The sequence below is a fragment of the Carassius gibelio genome, chromosome B19, assembly GCF_023724105.1.
Source record: "Carassius gibelio isolate Cgi1373 ecotype wild population from Czech Republic chromosome B19, carGib1.2-hapl.c, whole genome shotgun sequence".
Lineage (NCBI taxonomy): Eukaryota > Metazoa > Chordata > Actinopteri > Cypriniformes > Cyprinidae > Carassius > Carassius gibelio.
The window spans coordinates 23,305,494-23,319,976 of NC_068414.1; the positions used below are offsets into that span (position 1 = coordinate 23,305,494).

Consider the following 14,483-nt stretch of genomic DNA (forward strand, 5'->3'; position numbering starts at 1 on the left):
TATGAAAGAAGAAGAAGAAAATCTGCAAGATTGTGTAGATTGAGTTTTTGAGGGAATATGATACAGTGAGCTTTAGGGATACACAGTTTTTGTAAGATTTGTTTGTAAGTCCTTGATTTCTCAAGTACCATTGCATTCACAGTCCATTTATTAATCAAACATACATGTCTCTAGATGCATATAGCTCAGAAATCTTTATATGCAATACATAGTGCAGGTGTGTGCATTTATAAATTTATGACAGAGAGTTTTAAGCTGTTCATATGCTATTCAACATCAACAGCTAAATGATTTCTTATAGTGTGCCTAATAACTGAGCTCAGTGCATCAGACTTTCCTAAACACAGATATGCCGAATAATGTAGCTGTCACTCAACCATGTAATAATGTCAAACAACCAAAAAAATGCCACTTTCATTCTGGTACTGGTTACTTGTGCACCAAACACTGTTAGCAGACCTTTAATTGTATGTACATATTGAAACACCACCCAAAAAACATTATAAAGGACATTCAAGATTACACTATATTCACTCAATACAGTAGCATGGAATTATGTAAGCGGTATTATCAAAAACATATTTCCACGCTACTATGTTAAGGGTCTCGGGAAGCTCTGGTGGAAATCGCGATGGGGAGGAGGAGAGAGAGGCAGGAAAGAAGTCGATGCTCGACCGGGCTGCAGGGGGCATCCTCAGCCGCACGAGGACAATCCACCCAATGCCCGTCCTCCTCTAACACACGCCATAGCGTAGAAAAGAGAGAGAGAGAGAGAGAGGAGTTCTGCTTCCATATCCATCAGGTCTCAGCCACTCAAGTCAGATCAGAGGGGAGGAAACCACACGAGCTGCTCCTCCTCGGTCTTCGCGTGGTTTTGCGGGGATTTGACCGTGCCGACGTGAGTCTGATGTGCCGACGCAAGCGCCTGCCCTAAAGTTGGATACCGAAAACTGAGCGAAGGGTTTACTCCTACCTAGTCCCTTGAAGAGGAGCGCGGAGACGCGAGCGGGAGCCCTGTGTTTTGCTGCGATCGGAGCACCATGAAGCTCCTGTGCTGGATGGCGCTGGCGCTGCTGCTGCTGGCGCAGACTGCCCTGGTGAGAATCACACTCTATTGTGATCTATTGTTAGGAGAGAGCGACTTACCGCCGGTCACACGCGCTCACAACATGCCCAACCTTCACATTCGGGATTATGTTCGTGTGTGCTTGCGGTAATCTTTATGAGAGTGTGTGAATTGTAAGGTCATTAATTAGGCGACGGTAGCCGTGTGCTGCTCGGTTGTAAATCTTGGACGCGACCCACATTCTCTCGGCTGGCCGCAGACAGCGCGTCTCTGGCGGCCTGGGGAGCGCTGCGAGAGGGCTGGAGAAAGCTCTGAGCTGGGACCTACTACGAGCCATAGCGGTGCGGATTTCTCCTGGGCACCTTTGCCTTGTTTGGCCATTTTGGGCTGGATGTAGGTGGGTGGGTTGTGGGTCAGGGACGCACCGTTAGTCGCTTGTGATTACACTGGCGTGAGGAAGCTTGGGTGTGTGCGCGAGCGCCCGTGTCCGGATAAACTATAATTAACGCGTCGCATCTAATTAGGTTTTAATTGCAAGCCATTTGTCCCTCATGTTTGCCTGTCGGTGGTCCCTCCACACGCACCGATCTCTTTGTGTTCATATGTGGTCGGTGGGTTTCAGACATGGTCGGTAATTACAGCAGGGTTGCGTTATAATAGGGTTGTAGCGGCGGAGGTGTTTGCTGTCGCCGTTCGGCGGGTGATTTTGGCCGGAGGTGGGGTGAGCGGGGTGTGGAGGGGCGGCAGGCTGCGGGGGGATGACGTCATTGGCCTCGCGGCGCGCGAGAACGGAACCCAGATTCAGAAGAGGATCGTATTCATTCACGGTTTCTAATATCATATGTTTAAGTTGATTATGATGTGCTTATGAGAATTATATCATCCTTTAAGAGAATTAGAACATCGCTCTCAGTTCAGTATTTACTACGGATGCTATTTGATTTTTTTTGTTGTTGTTGTTACTGAGCACTTGTGTTGAGTCCAAAGCCCTTCTTTTAAACAACTGTCTGGCATTTATAAAATACTGGTGGTCGCAAACACTAAAGAATGCAACAGGCCCGAACACTTTTTCAGAGGCTTGATTCCAGAACAGGGATATTTTAAAAGGTCTGTTTGACTAAACAAACCAGCTACAAAGTGAATTATTACATTACAAACTTTGATCTGAAGCAAAAAATCGTGACAAAGACTACTGACTGACTTTAATAATCAAATTAGAAATACAAAATATTTGATTGAAAGTTTTTGAATTAATATTCATTAGGAGAATATTGCACTCTATTGAGGAAACTGAGGAGTAAATGTTTTTTTTTTTATAGTCAACCATAATTATTAAATGGGTGCAAATAGAAATAACCCCCTTTTTTTTTTTGCCTGCAGCTGTTTTTCCAACTTTGACATAAAAGTTAACCCACCATATATGTAAACAAATATGCAAATATTTTAAACGAGCTAAAATTACATTCTTTGCCCTCATGACCTTGAAACATGAACTTAGATCTCATGTGGTCCACTTCGGACTTTCCTTTTTTTTTTTTTTTTGGAAAACTAGGTTATACAGAGTCCTTAAGTTTGCAACAAGCAAGTGAACCTGCATTGTTTTACTCCGAGCACCTCCTGAAATGGTCATTTTGTGCATTTACATCAAATCTTTGGAAACCGCATTAAGGCCGGTGAACATCCAGACAAACAGCAGAATTCGACATTTGGCACACTAACAGCTTTTGTCTATCAATGAAGATAAAATCAAATGTGGTGCTTCAAGTGTGTCTTTTGCATCTAAGCACCCGCTTTTCTTGCCAAGTGTCATACTGAGATGTCATACAAGTCACCCTGGGCTGGCTGATGAGCCAGTTTACACGCTACTGTGCAAAAATACCCAAATTTAAATGGTGGTGTGTTTATTTCATACCTATCTTGCCCACTCAAAATGAATCAACACACTTGTAGTATAGTACCTGATTGGTCGGGTTATTGTGGCCACTTCAAACAGAAGTCTCATGTGGATCAGGTCAGTGGTGTCATATCCTTTCTGGCTTTGCGCGCCAGAGATGGAGTTTAATTTAGATCTGGGAATTGAGCTAATGGACACACATCCGCTCTTGAGAATTGTGTGTGTATGTGTGCATTTTAAAGGATCATGTTGGACTCCTGGGTTCAGGACTGAATCAGTGTTTTGTGCTGTAGACGACAAAGACAACCATAGAGAGGGAGGGAGAGGAGGAGGAGGGAATGAGAGAAAATGAGTGGAGAGGAATGTGTGAAGCAATTTGACACAGGAAGTTTCTGCTGCTGTCTTTCTCACTCAGCTGTATAAAGGTCTCTCTTACAGACCCACAAGAGCTAGACAGTGTTTTAAAGTTTTCAAAGTCTGTGTGGCCTGTGAGGAGGATTAGCATTGCTTGGGAGAATAAACCAATATGGGATTGGAGCCAATGTGTTTGGTTTATGCAACGTCATTTGGTCACCCATGTGTCGTCCCAAACATGTATGATTTTCTGCTCCGGCACAGAAAGGAAGATGTTTGGGAGAATTTTTCAGCTGTTTTGTCTAAACAATGCAAGTCCAAAAGAGTCCAAAACAACATTAGATGCCATTAAATTTCATTGTATGGCCAAAAAATACAGCAATATTTTTCGAAATCTCTAACGAAGGAGATCCAAAGAAGGAAGTCATGCAAATAAAGAACAATTCTCAGAAGTTTTAGCTGCACCCCTCGGCAGGTGGGTGTTAACAGCCCAGGCGACCCAGAACCCTGCTGAGATTATAACCCTACAGTAGGAAGGGCAATTTCCGTCCCGTTTGAAATGATCAGAGGTGGTTGTTAGGATGGGCCTCTGAACTTCTACATAATAGGGAGGGATTTCAGCAAAAACAGTTGGCAGTTGTGACACACCTGACTAAAATCCAATTGCACAACAGGGAGCGTTTGGTTTTGGAAGAATTTAATGAGTAATGTTTGACTTAATTTTGAAATCTATTCAATCTTCTGGTTTCTCGGAAATCTGAGCACACGTAGCTTTCTACGTCATACACATAGTCCGAAATCCCAATGTAGCGCAATTACAATTTGGCATGTAAATGTAGTTTACGTCAATTGTGATATTTAAAAAAATGCCAGGTGTCAGTCTGTCACAACTCGTTTTTCAGTTCCATTCTGCTTTTATCATGCTACATAAACATACATGCACTAGACGGACGTGTTTGACTGTGGTGATCGTGTCTCATGTCTTGACATGCATGAGACACAGTGTTTTAAAAATGCGCTGCTCAAGTTCAAAGTAGATTGACTTTTAATAAATGCATCTCTAGTTCTTGTTTTTTCCTCAATCCGCTGCCCTACATTTCCCAGTTTTAAATGCAAAAACGTAATCTATGTGAACAGCCTCATATGTTGCTTTTTTCCTACATAAAAAGCATCTAATAAAGCTTGTCAGTTCTGTATAACAAGTGCTGCATAAAAATTTGAATGTTGAATTTGTTCCTAATTTGGCAAAGCATGTTCTCAGACACTTCTATAAAGCCAGTCCAAATGTTTAACATCTGACCACTCTAAATTTCTCTAAGCAAATCTCAGTCCTAGCCATGCTGTGGTAATTCCAAGTTGACATAATAAGGGTATTTCCCAAGGCTTCCAGCTGACACTTAGTGTCACTAAAGAAAAGAAAACCTTATCGGATCCACCAAATGGCACTGTGTTCTGGTGTGAAAGTGTTTAATTTAGAGGTGTCAGCCGAGGAGGTTCACCTTATCAGCCCACCTGCTTCACATAAACTAAATGAGCCACATCACGCTCACCTCCCTTTGACCTCCTCACATCCATCAGCCGCCTCCTGCCCGATAACCTGAAGATGATGGATGCGGGTAGGTGAAATCTGGGTCAAATCATTGCCAATGCGAGAGTGTCGTTCATTCATTCAGTTGGAAAAAAAAACACTTGCGGATTCATCTGAAGGAATGTAATTGAGGTTTTTGTGACGTGTTGATTAGCACAGATAAGCTGAAATCTGTTGCAGTGAGATTCTCTCAAAAGAAGTGAATAGCGCTGATCAGTACGTTTAAAAAAAAACAAACACAGTAAAGCCACAAGACGTAAACAACATGACTGTTAATGTTAACCTAATTTTAGTGTGGAAAAAAAATCACTTCCTAACCTCTTCTGTGTCAAATTCTATTCGGTTTTACTGGAAATAAAACCTAAAACCTTAAAAGGACCATATAAATGACTTACAACTCAACAAATTTTGCAACTTTACAGCTCGAAAAATACATACGTTTTACAGATGTAAAACTATAAGCTTCACATTTCTCCTTTTAAATCCTCCAAAAATGAGCCCCATGAATTTACTTTCCTTAAATACATCCATAAAACCTTGATTCCTGCTTTTTAAGCTTATTCCGTTTTAAAATCAGTTTTGCTATATGCGGCATACATGAAATAGTAATATGCATACAGAAAAAAAACACCAACTACATACAACATTAGAGAACTACTGGAAATATATATATACACCTGTGTATAATGACATGGGTATTGCACATGTAAACATTATACATATGGAGATTCCCCATGAACCTCATAAAGAACCTCTTTTTTTTTTTTTTAAAGAAACATAGGGATGAATCAAAATTATTTCTTGTAGTAATCAACATTATGTTGGCAATGACTGGATCTCCTTCTGTTGTTCACTCATATCGAACCTGGAATATTCCTGTCACACCTTGACCTGGGAGGCAGGAGAAAGAACATGCTGTGATTGAATATTACAAGCTATGATGCTGCAGTGTAGAAACCCATTTTAGGACCAGAGCTAGTATAGCCACGCAAAGAGAAAAGAGAGAGGGATGAATTGCTGAGAGAGGTGGAAACGGAAAGAGGGAGGGAGAAAGGTGGGGACTATCAGGGCTCGGTGCTCTTTCCCAGGAGACTGTGTTCCTCTACCTGTTCTCCACAGTGTCACCATGACAACAGCAGAGCACATCTCCATCACTGCCATATCTCTGGTCTCTCCCTTCTCGTTCTGTCATTCACCCTTTTCTCTTTCCGTGCATGCTCTTTTTCATTCTGTCTCTCTCGGTCTCCCTCGCCAATTAAGATGCGGCTCCGGCAGTCTGGTGGGGGAGGGGAGATCACTCCGTACCTGAGAGAGATAGACTGGCTAGGAGGAAAGGGACACGTGAACTGTTTTTTACAGTTGCATGTGTGGGCATTGGTGCGTTTATAATGGGTGTAATGTTTTCTCATGGGTGTGGTTTTAGATGTGTAAATGGCAGTTGTGATCGGTATCTCAGAAAAAGCCGCAGCGTGATTGAATGTCTTTCCCGCTCAAAAATGACGAGTGCTTTTCTGTCCCAAATTTCTGTGTGCTTGCGTGCGCCATGCTATAATAAGAGCCTAAATTAGAGAGCATTGGCAAGAGGCGTTCCAAAACCACAATGAGTTTTAAGATCCCTCACCAAGCCGCTCTATAAATATGAATACAGCTATTGTAGCCAAACAGGACAGCCCTTGCCCGGAGTAAACGTGTTTTTGCGCATGTGTCCTTCCATTTCCTCCTACTCCTCCTTCCCTGTCTGTTTGTTTCTTCTGCAGATGTTCTCATGCCCTCTTGTTTGGGGAAGGGGTTGGGGTAGTGACACATTTCCGTGGAGATCCACGAGGATAATTGGGTTAACGAGAGAATGGGGGTGCGGCCCTGTGCTCCAGGGACATCTGGAATGTCGTTAACTTTCCAGTAGCAGGGTGGGGCGAGGTGAGCGCCAGATGAGCGTCTATAGAATGTTAAAAACAGCGCTGGAGTTAATTGGGAATGAAGAATATTTAGATAACGCTGGTGGAGCGTGTCAGATGCGATGTGCAGGCCATTAATCAACAAGATTTGTGTTCATTATAAAGACAAATGATGAACTGCGTTAAAGCAAGTGCTTTCATTCATTTGAGAGCACGCATTCATGCGTTTAATGAGATGGCTTGGTGAAAAAATAGAGCATTTGTTTACATATACGTTTACATTTAGGCAGTTAGCAGATGCTTTTAATCCAAAGCGGCTTACGGATGAGGAACATCGCAAGCGTTTTACCATTCAACTGACAACATTATCTGTAGCTGCACACCAAAATTGGTGTGCAAAGAGAATCTGATGTGGGGTGACGTGTGTATGGCTGTGAGACCATCACTCCAGAAAGTGTTATCACCGTGAAAATGACGTCAGCTAATAAATGAGTCCAGTGAAGAAGGCATGACCTCATCTGTTCAATCTTAATTAACCGACAGAAGCTTCAAGTGCTCTTTGGGGGAAACAAAAAAACAGTGTAGAGCACTGTCCAGACCACAAAACTGACGAGAGCGGCTCGGTTGGAAAGGCAGTGAAAGGATTGAAAACTTTCTGGAAGTGCGCAGCTTATGTTTGCATCTCTGTGAGTTACCGTGAAAAAATGCAAAGTGTACACAAGACAAATGAGTCCTGAAAATTTAAGAGCGTCTGTTCAGAATGCTTTTATAACACTCGTTTAAAACCAAAACATGATACGGTTTACATGTTGGGACAGTACGTTTTGAGGAAAGTTTTTATTCAGTAAAGATGAAATAAATTGATCAAAAGACAATTAAGACATTTTATAATGTTACAAATGTTTTCTATTTCAAATAAATGCTAATATTGCTGACACTGATGTTTTTGGGCACCAAATCAGCATATGAGAATGATTTCTGAAGACTGGAGTAATGACATGCCACCAGAGGAATAAATTACACTTCAATAAATTCCAACAGAAAACAGTTGTTTTGAAATGTAATGACTATATTTCTGGTCATATAAATGTTGTTGAGCATAAAAGACATTCAAAAATGTTACTGGCCATCTATTAAATGGTAGTGCATGTGTGAACTAAACCATATTTAGCTTCAAAGCGGGACTGATAACTGTTTTCTGCTGCTGTGTAAACCCAACCTATATGTGTGTGGTATTTCTGAAGGGATTTCCTGTTGAGAGGGACTTTACATTATTTAGTAGCCTCGGTGGTGGATGACAAAATGTGTGAGTGTGTACTGAAGATATACACATAGAAAACTGTATTAGTGACTCTTGCAATTTAGCTCATTTAAATAGTTACAAATTTTGAAGCATTTATCCAGTCAGTCTGAATGAATAATTCTTTAGGGGGTTTTAGTTCCAGTGGATTTATGTTTTATAATATGACTCTGCATAGCTGAACTGACGCCAGACATTGAGATAATAGTTTTAAAATATTTATTATTCATACACACTTTATTTTAGGGATTTATTTATACCAAGTAAAAACTCGCAGATAAGAGCCGAACAAAGAAATTAGCCTGCAGCCAAAAGACAAAAATGTGTGTGAAAGCACACGCATAAAGTAAAATGTCTTCACACATCTTTGAGGATTTAACAGTGTTCACTGCTTGATCCATTTGCATTTTCTTTGTTTCTTAGCCTGCATGCGCAAACATGCACAAAAGGTCATCCTTACCTTCAGTATAACCTATACTGAAGCTTAATCACTCAACAGTTGCTCAAATAGTCGTTTGAGTGACTGAACTGAAAGCTTTGTGCACATTGATGTGCAAATAACACACCGTCTTTGCAACTCCATAACCAGAACATCTTCCTATAGAGTAGGTGCAGTCAAAGACAATAGAATACACTGTGTCACTTTTATAGTTTTGAATGGGGAAAAATGCAACCCTCAACATGGCCACTCTATCGAACGAAGCTCCGCCTTCTGAGCAAAAGAGCCAATCGTTTATCGGTAAAGACAGGGCATCACCTCATCTGCCCTTAGAAGTCCCGGTTTCTTTAGAAAGAGTCAGAATATCTTCTATAGATGTTTCATCAGGTGCACGTGCCTGCCCCAAAGTTAACTTTTGGCCTGTGTTCGTTTTTCTGTCTGGCTATCTATATATCTGCATCTACAAACGCAGTTAAAGTTAAGGTGGAGTGTAGACTGAAATTGGGCTCAGGGGGTTGTGCTGTGGGATGTGTTTTACATACATTTATTTATTTGTGCCGCTCACAATATCAAAACTGAATTATTTTCCAGGTATTTTTATATCATTGTATTCCCGAAGGAAGACTACCTTTAATCAGTCTTTTACATTTTCGAAGTCATTTTAATTATATCTCGCATGTTACATGCCTGATAAAGCAGCGTTTGTGAGCTCAGCGCTGCTTTGTGTTCAGCAGTTACTGGGGAAATCTCGGTTTCTCCCACTTTAAAGCACCTCCTGCTGGCAGATTTTCAGTAAGTCTGATTTACGCAGCAAACATATTTTGCTTGTTATCAAAAATAATCTAGTCTAAAGGGCCTACTCGGCTGTTGTTATTGATTCTATTTGGAAGTCTACCGGAAGTTAAGGTAGGGCCACAAAAGCGCACATGCGCAGTAACGTTGGTTTGTTTTATATATATATATATATATATATATATATGTATGTATGTATTTTTTATTTTTTTTAATTAATCACTTACCCCCATGTCGTTCCAAACTGTAACATTATGAAGCGATGAGAATACTTTTTGTAAGCAAAGAAAAAAAAAATCAACAATTTGTGTCCTCTGTTTCTCTCTACATCACCGTAGCACCATTTTGGAGAATATGAGCTGAATGCATGCAGCATATTGTTTTAAACATATAGACATTCAATTTCCACTATCTGTGACTGTGGCCTGCTTACAAAGATTATTAATTTCAGCACTTTAGTCAAATGATGTGCAATGACTTCTCAATGCATACTGCAGTACAAGATGATGTAATGCACAGCATTATTGCACACTTTATTGAACAAGCAGTGTAGGTTGTTTTTGTGATGTGAGAAATAATGCTATACTTTGTATTTGTCCATCAAATTTTGACCAAAACAAGCATAATAATCTGTTCCACTGACATGATTGTGAAGTTGTTTTAAAAAATATGATAATCTCCGAATGTTGGCTGAAGAGAGATTCTGCGCTGCTAAACCAGACTCTGAGTTTTTGATAAGAGGGATCTGGCACACACACACACACACACACACACACACACACACACACACAGCTGATGAAATGCAGACTTCTGTCAAGTGTGGAGAATGACTAAGAGAGATACCCTGTAAATAACAGATCTTTCAGTTCTGCACATGAACTGTGATATTACACGAATGAAAGAATAATTTAAACTTTTTCTTATTTTTGAAATTAAATGAATATTGTAAGCACGTCTCCATTATGTGTGTAAAGATTGACGTCTTTTTTCCCCGTTGAACACAAAGGATGTCATTTTCATTATTAATTTAAGTTATATTGCTTTGATTTTGCAAGTCAGTAATGACAATTCACACTATTTTCTAAATGCATGTTATTAATAATACCGTGTACAATGAATCCATGCTTATGCTTAAATTTTTTCAATTTATTCAGACAAAATAAGAATTTCTATTTTTGGGTCAACAGCCCGATTAAAGCCGTGGTCTGACAGTAGAAGGCCACGGCCTGAATCATCAACAATCTGCTGAATGTCAGGTTCACTACAGATATAATGGAGTTGATGGATTCTGACTCAAACGTGATGTCAAGGCTCACGCTAGCATGCTAGCACCTCCCCCAGCATTTGGCCTCCAAGTCAAGGGCTTAGGCCAAGATCAGTGCTACACTGTCAGTGGCACAAACACTGAATGATAGTGCGGCTGATATTGCCATGACTGTAGCTAAACGAAGGTCCTCTGGCTGTCACCGCTTTACTGCCAGTGGAATAAATGTGTCAGTAAAGCTCATTTATAGAGCACAGTTAAAATAACCAAAGTACTGACCAGCAATATAACATTAAAAACTCCCAATTCCACATCAAAAAAAGGAAGTCTGTAATTAAAATGAACTGTACCGTTTGTTATTTAGGGTTAACTTCGTGTTCATATTTGACTGTAGAGGGCTTATTAAAACCAATGAACTGATCCAGCTGGGAACAGTGTTACAGAAACAGGAACCATAACATAAGAGTCTGAAGATGGCACAGTGGCAGATGTAGACATTTACATGAAAACGTATGCACACATCTGATATTTGACACTTCCACTTTTTTTGTATTCTTGAGTCAAGACTAAGATTTTATTTTTGGCATAACGTCTCTCATGCTTACCAAAGCTGCATTTATTTGATTTAAAAAAACAGTAAACTCGTGAAATATTTACAATAACTGTTATCTTATAATTTATTATATTTAAAAATGTAATTAATTTAAACTTCAAAGCTGTATTCAAGGTTTCAGAGTCATATGATCCTTCAGAAATCATTCACTTGCTGCTCAAGAAACCTTTATAATTATCAAAGCTGAAAACAGTTGTGCTGCTTAATATTTTTGTTGAAACTGTGATTTTATGAAGTTAATTGTTTTAAGGATTCTTTTATAAATAGACCATTCAAAAGAATAGATTATTTATACAGAAATCTTGTATGACATAAATATCTTTACTAATGCATCCTTTATAAATACATTATTAATTTCTTTGAAACAAAAAAAAGGTAGTGTAGATAATGTCAAAATTAAAAAGATGTATCAGTTTATCTAGTCTTTACAGTATATTGTCACATAAATGCTCATGCTCTGTCTGCATCTAATTTGTAAGAATAAATGGATGTCACAGTCTCTCAGAATATCACCGCTATTTGTTAGTAATTGCAATTACCTAAGGTATGATTATACTTTGACATGTCAGTAACAAGAGCAGCTGTGTTTGGAGGAATGTGACTGTCAAGCTGAGTGCACACAGTATTTCAGTATAACCCCAGATAAACTTTCCAGCGGGAACAAATGGATGCATGCTAAATTCTCAATGAAGACACGCTGCAAACGTGTTAAATAGCTGCCTGTTATTTCATGCATTTGTAAAAGCAGGTGGAGTGTGAAAGCAAGAGATGGATGGAGGAGACCGGAATCAGCTGCCTCAGTCAATCTATTTTGCTCTCCGTTCCTTCCTGCTAATCTCCTCACTTATCATGTTGTGCATGGAAAGTGATATTGATCGATATGAGTAAAGTGAGATACGTGTCCGCTTGGGCAGATGTGCTGGAAACAAATTATGCTGCTTCTAATCCACAAGTGTAGGGATGAAAGATTACAGCAGAATCACCTGCTGGAGGCAGAGCAAAGTGACATGCAGACCCGAGAAGGAGAGAGAGATACAGAGAGAGAGAGAGAGAGAGAGAGAGAGAGAGAGAGAGAGAGATATGTCACTGCAGAGCTCCAGTCTGGGGCTAAAATGGTTGCTTAAATCGGACTTGACTTATCCTGGATTTAGGTGATCCAGGATAATTTGAGCAAGTTCCTTTTAATGAATCAGTATAATTTTTAGTTCGACTCACTGAACCACTGAGACATTTTAAGTCCAGTCTGATTAAAACTGAAAAGATACCTATTGTTAAGAATACTAAAACGATAACTATATCCACATTCTGTTTATGATAAGTGCATGCTACAGTTATGACGGCTCAAGATTTTTAAAGCAGGATGGATTGTGACACGCTGTCAGTGTTTTTATTGTTCTTCAGCTAGAAATCTTTTTCTGAAATTGATTTCAATGATATCGTTCCTCTGTGCCATTATTATGGTTTTAGTGGACTATGCAAATTATTTTTAAAACCATATCTTTATCGTTATCATTATGGTTATCATCCTTGGTGTGAATGGGCCATTAGTCTCTTCTCTTTAGCTTTGCGAGGCTTGCTAATTACCGACATATTTACGAAAGTTTTGTTGCAATAAATGGTATTTGAATGTTTTGTTTCAGGGGTCATTTATTCTGGAGGCCTGTATGTGGAGAGTGAGATAACGTTGAGAAAAACAAGTCCACTGCTTTCGTGCTCCCATTCGCTGTATATTTGCACTCGTTTAACTAAACACATTCCATACACTCCACTTTTATCTTTTGGTGTGGAAATGGAAGGAGCGTGTGACTGGAAACATTCCTGCTTTAACCTGATGTTTTTAATGGGTGATGATAACCCTGAAATTAATTCTGGTCAGATGAGTCTCATTCTGAAGCAAATGTGACTTTCATTTATAATGCACATGCACAGACGCTCACATCACATGATGGTTGAGTAGAGGTTAATGATGTGGGCTGGCAACCCAAAGCTCAAGGATTCTGCAATGAAGCGTCAGACAGATGCCCTGTCATTACTGTGACCTTAAGTAAGACTAACCTCAAGTTACTCGTGCAGGATAGTCCCTGCAATTACTGTACTGTATGTCACTAAATGACATGTAACATAATCTTTGATGGTGTAACAACTGGATTTGAATGACATCCATGTCTTTTTTTTCTCATTCCACATTGCAAAATCATTGTATGCTATGTATATACACAACATATAAATAAGCCTACCATTAAAATTTTGGGGTTGGTAAGAATGAGTTTCTTATGTTTACTAAGGCTGCAATGTTTATTTGAAATATAAATATGTGGTGCTGAAGCAGCTACTGATCCACGGACTGATCCACAGAACACAACATTTGTCCATTATTTTGATATCAAATCATGTAAAAAAAAAAAAAGCTTTTTCAGCATTGTGATACTCTTTCATTACAGTAGAGTAACAATCTTTCATAGACCTATTTAAATTCAAATATAAACAACATATTACTCATGCATTTGACTGCTAGGTTTTTATAATGCGTTGCTGGAACAAGATGCAACACATTAAAACACAACATTAGCCTACTTTTCTTGTTAGGATATCACAAACATTTCAAATTAAAACTCACCACTGACAGAAACCGTCGACTCTCGTGCCTTTTGCATTTAAATATTAATTATTACACGTAATCCAACGGGTCTTAAATAAGTTTGTTTTTCTGCCTCTGTAAACGTGCATATATAATGTTGCCTTGTTTCTCTAAAGTTGCTCTTTTTCTTGTTTTAAATCTAGCAAAACCCAATGTGTTGCGTGTGAAACACAGTAGGCTTTAATTAGTATACATTTATTGTGTAATGACTGCATTTCTGTCTCAATCCATGTTAATTTTTACCGCGAACAAAGCGCTGTCACTTTAATTCAGCACATGCAGCACAGCAAAAATAGGCTCGGTACGTAAACGATCGCTGCACTGCTCCTAGAACGCATTGACAGATCGCAAGATTCGCAACCGCGTGCAGTATGAACGCTGGAATCCGTTAACATGGGTGTGTAAAAAAATACGCAACGCATACGTACTGTAGACGGAGTATGTGTGTAACTGGCTTTAAAGGAAGCATGTGTCTCTAGATCATTTGGCTATCATAAGCTCTAACACTGAAACAACATACAGAACTAACAAATATTGATACTATGCAATCACATAATAATTGCTGTTAATAGTGTATAAATTAATTTTTTTCTGAGAATTGCTGTCATATGCACATAAACTTACAGTCCCCACTTATAAG

At 39.4% G+C, this 14,483-nt stretch overlaps 1 protein-coding gene across 1 annotated transcript in view; it reads left to right on the forward strand.

Annotated features, from left to right (window-relative positions):
* Nucleotides 1-742: 742 nt before the first annotated feature.
* Nucleotides 743-14,483, forward strand: part of LOC127979026 (syndecan-3) — a 28,455-nt gene continuing 14,714 nt past the window's right edge. The window contains exon 1 of the mRNA XM_052584128.1: nt 743-1,097. Coding sequence (XP_052440088.1) covers nt 1,041-1,097 — 57 coding nt within the window. The 5' untranslated portion in view covers nt 743-1,040. The remainder of the gene's footprint in view (nt 1,098-14,483) is intronic.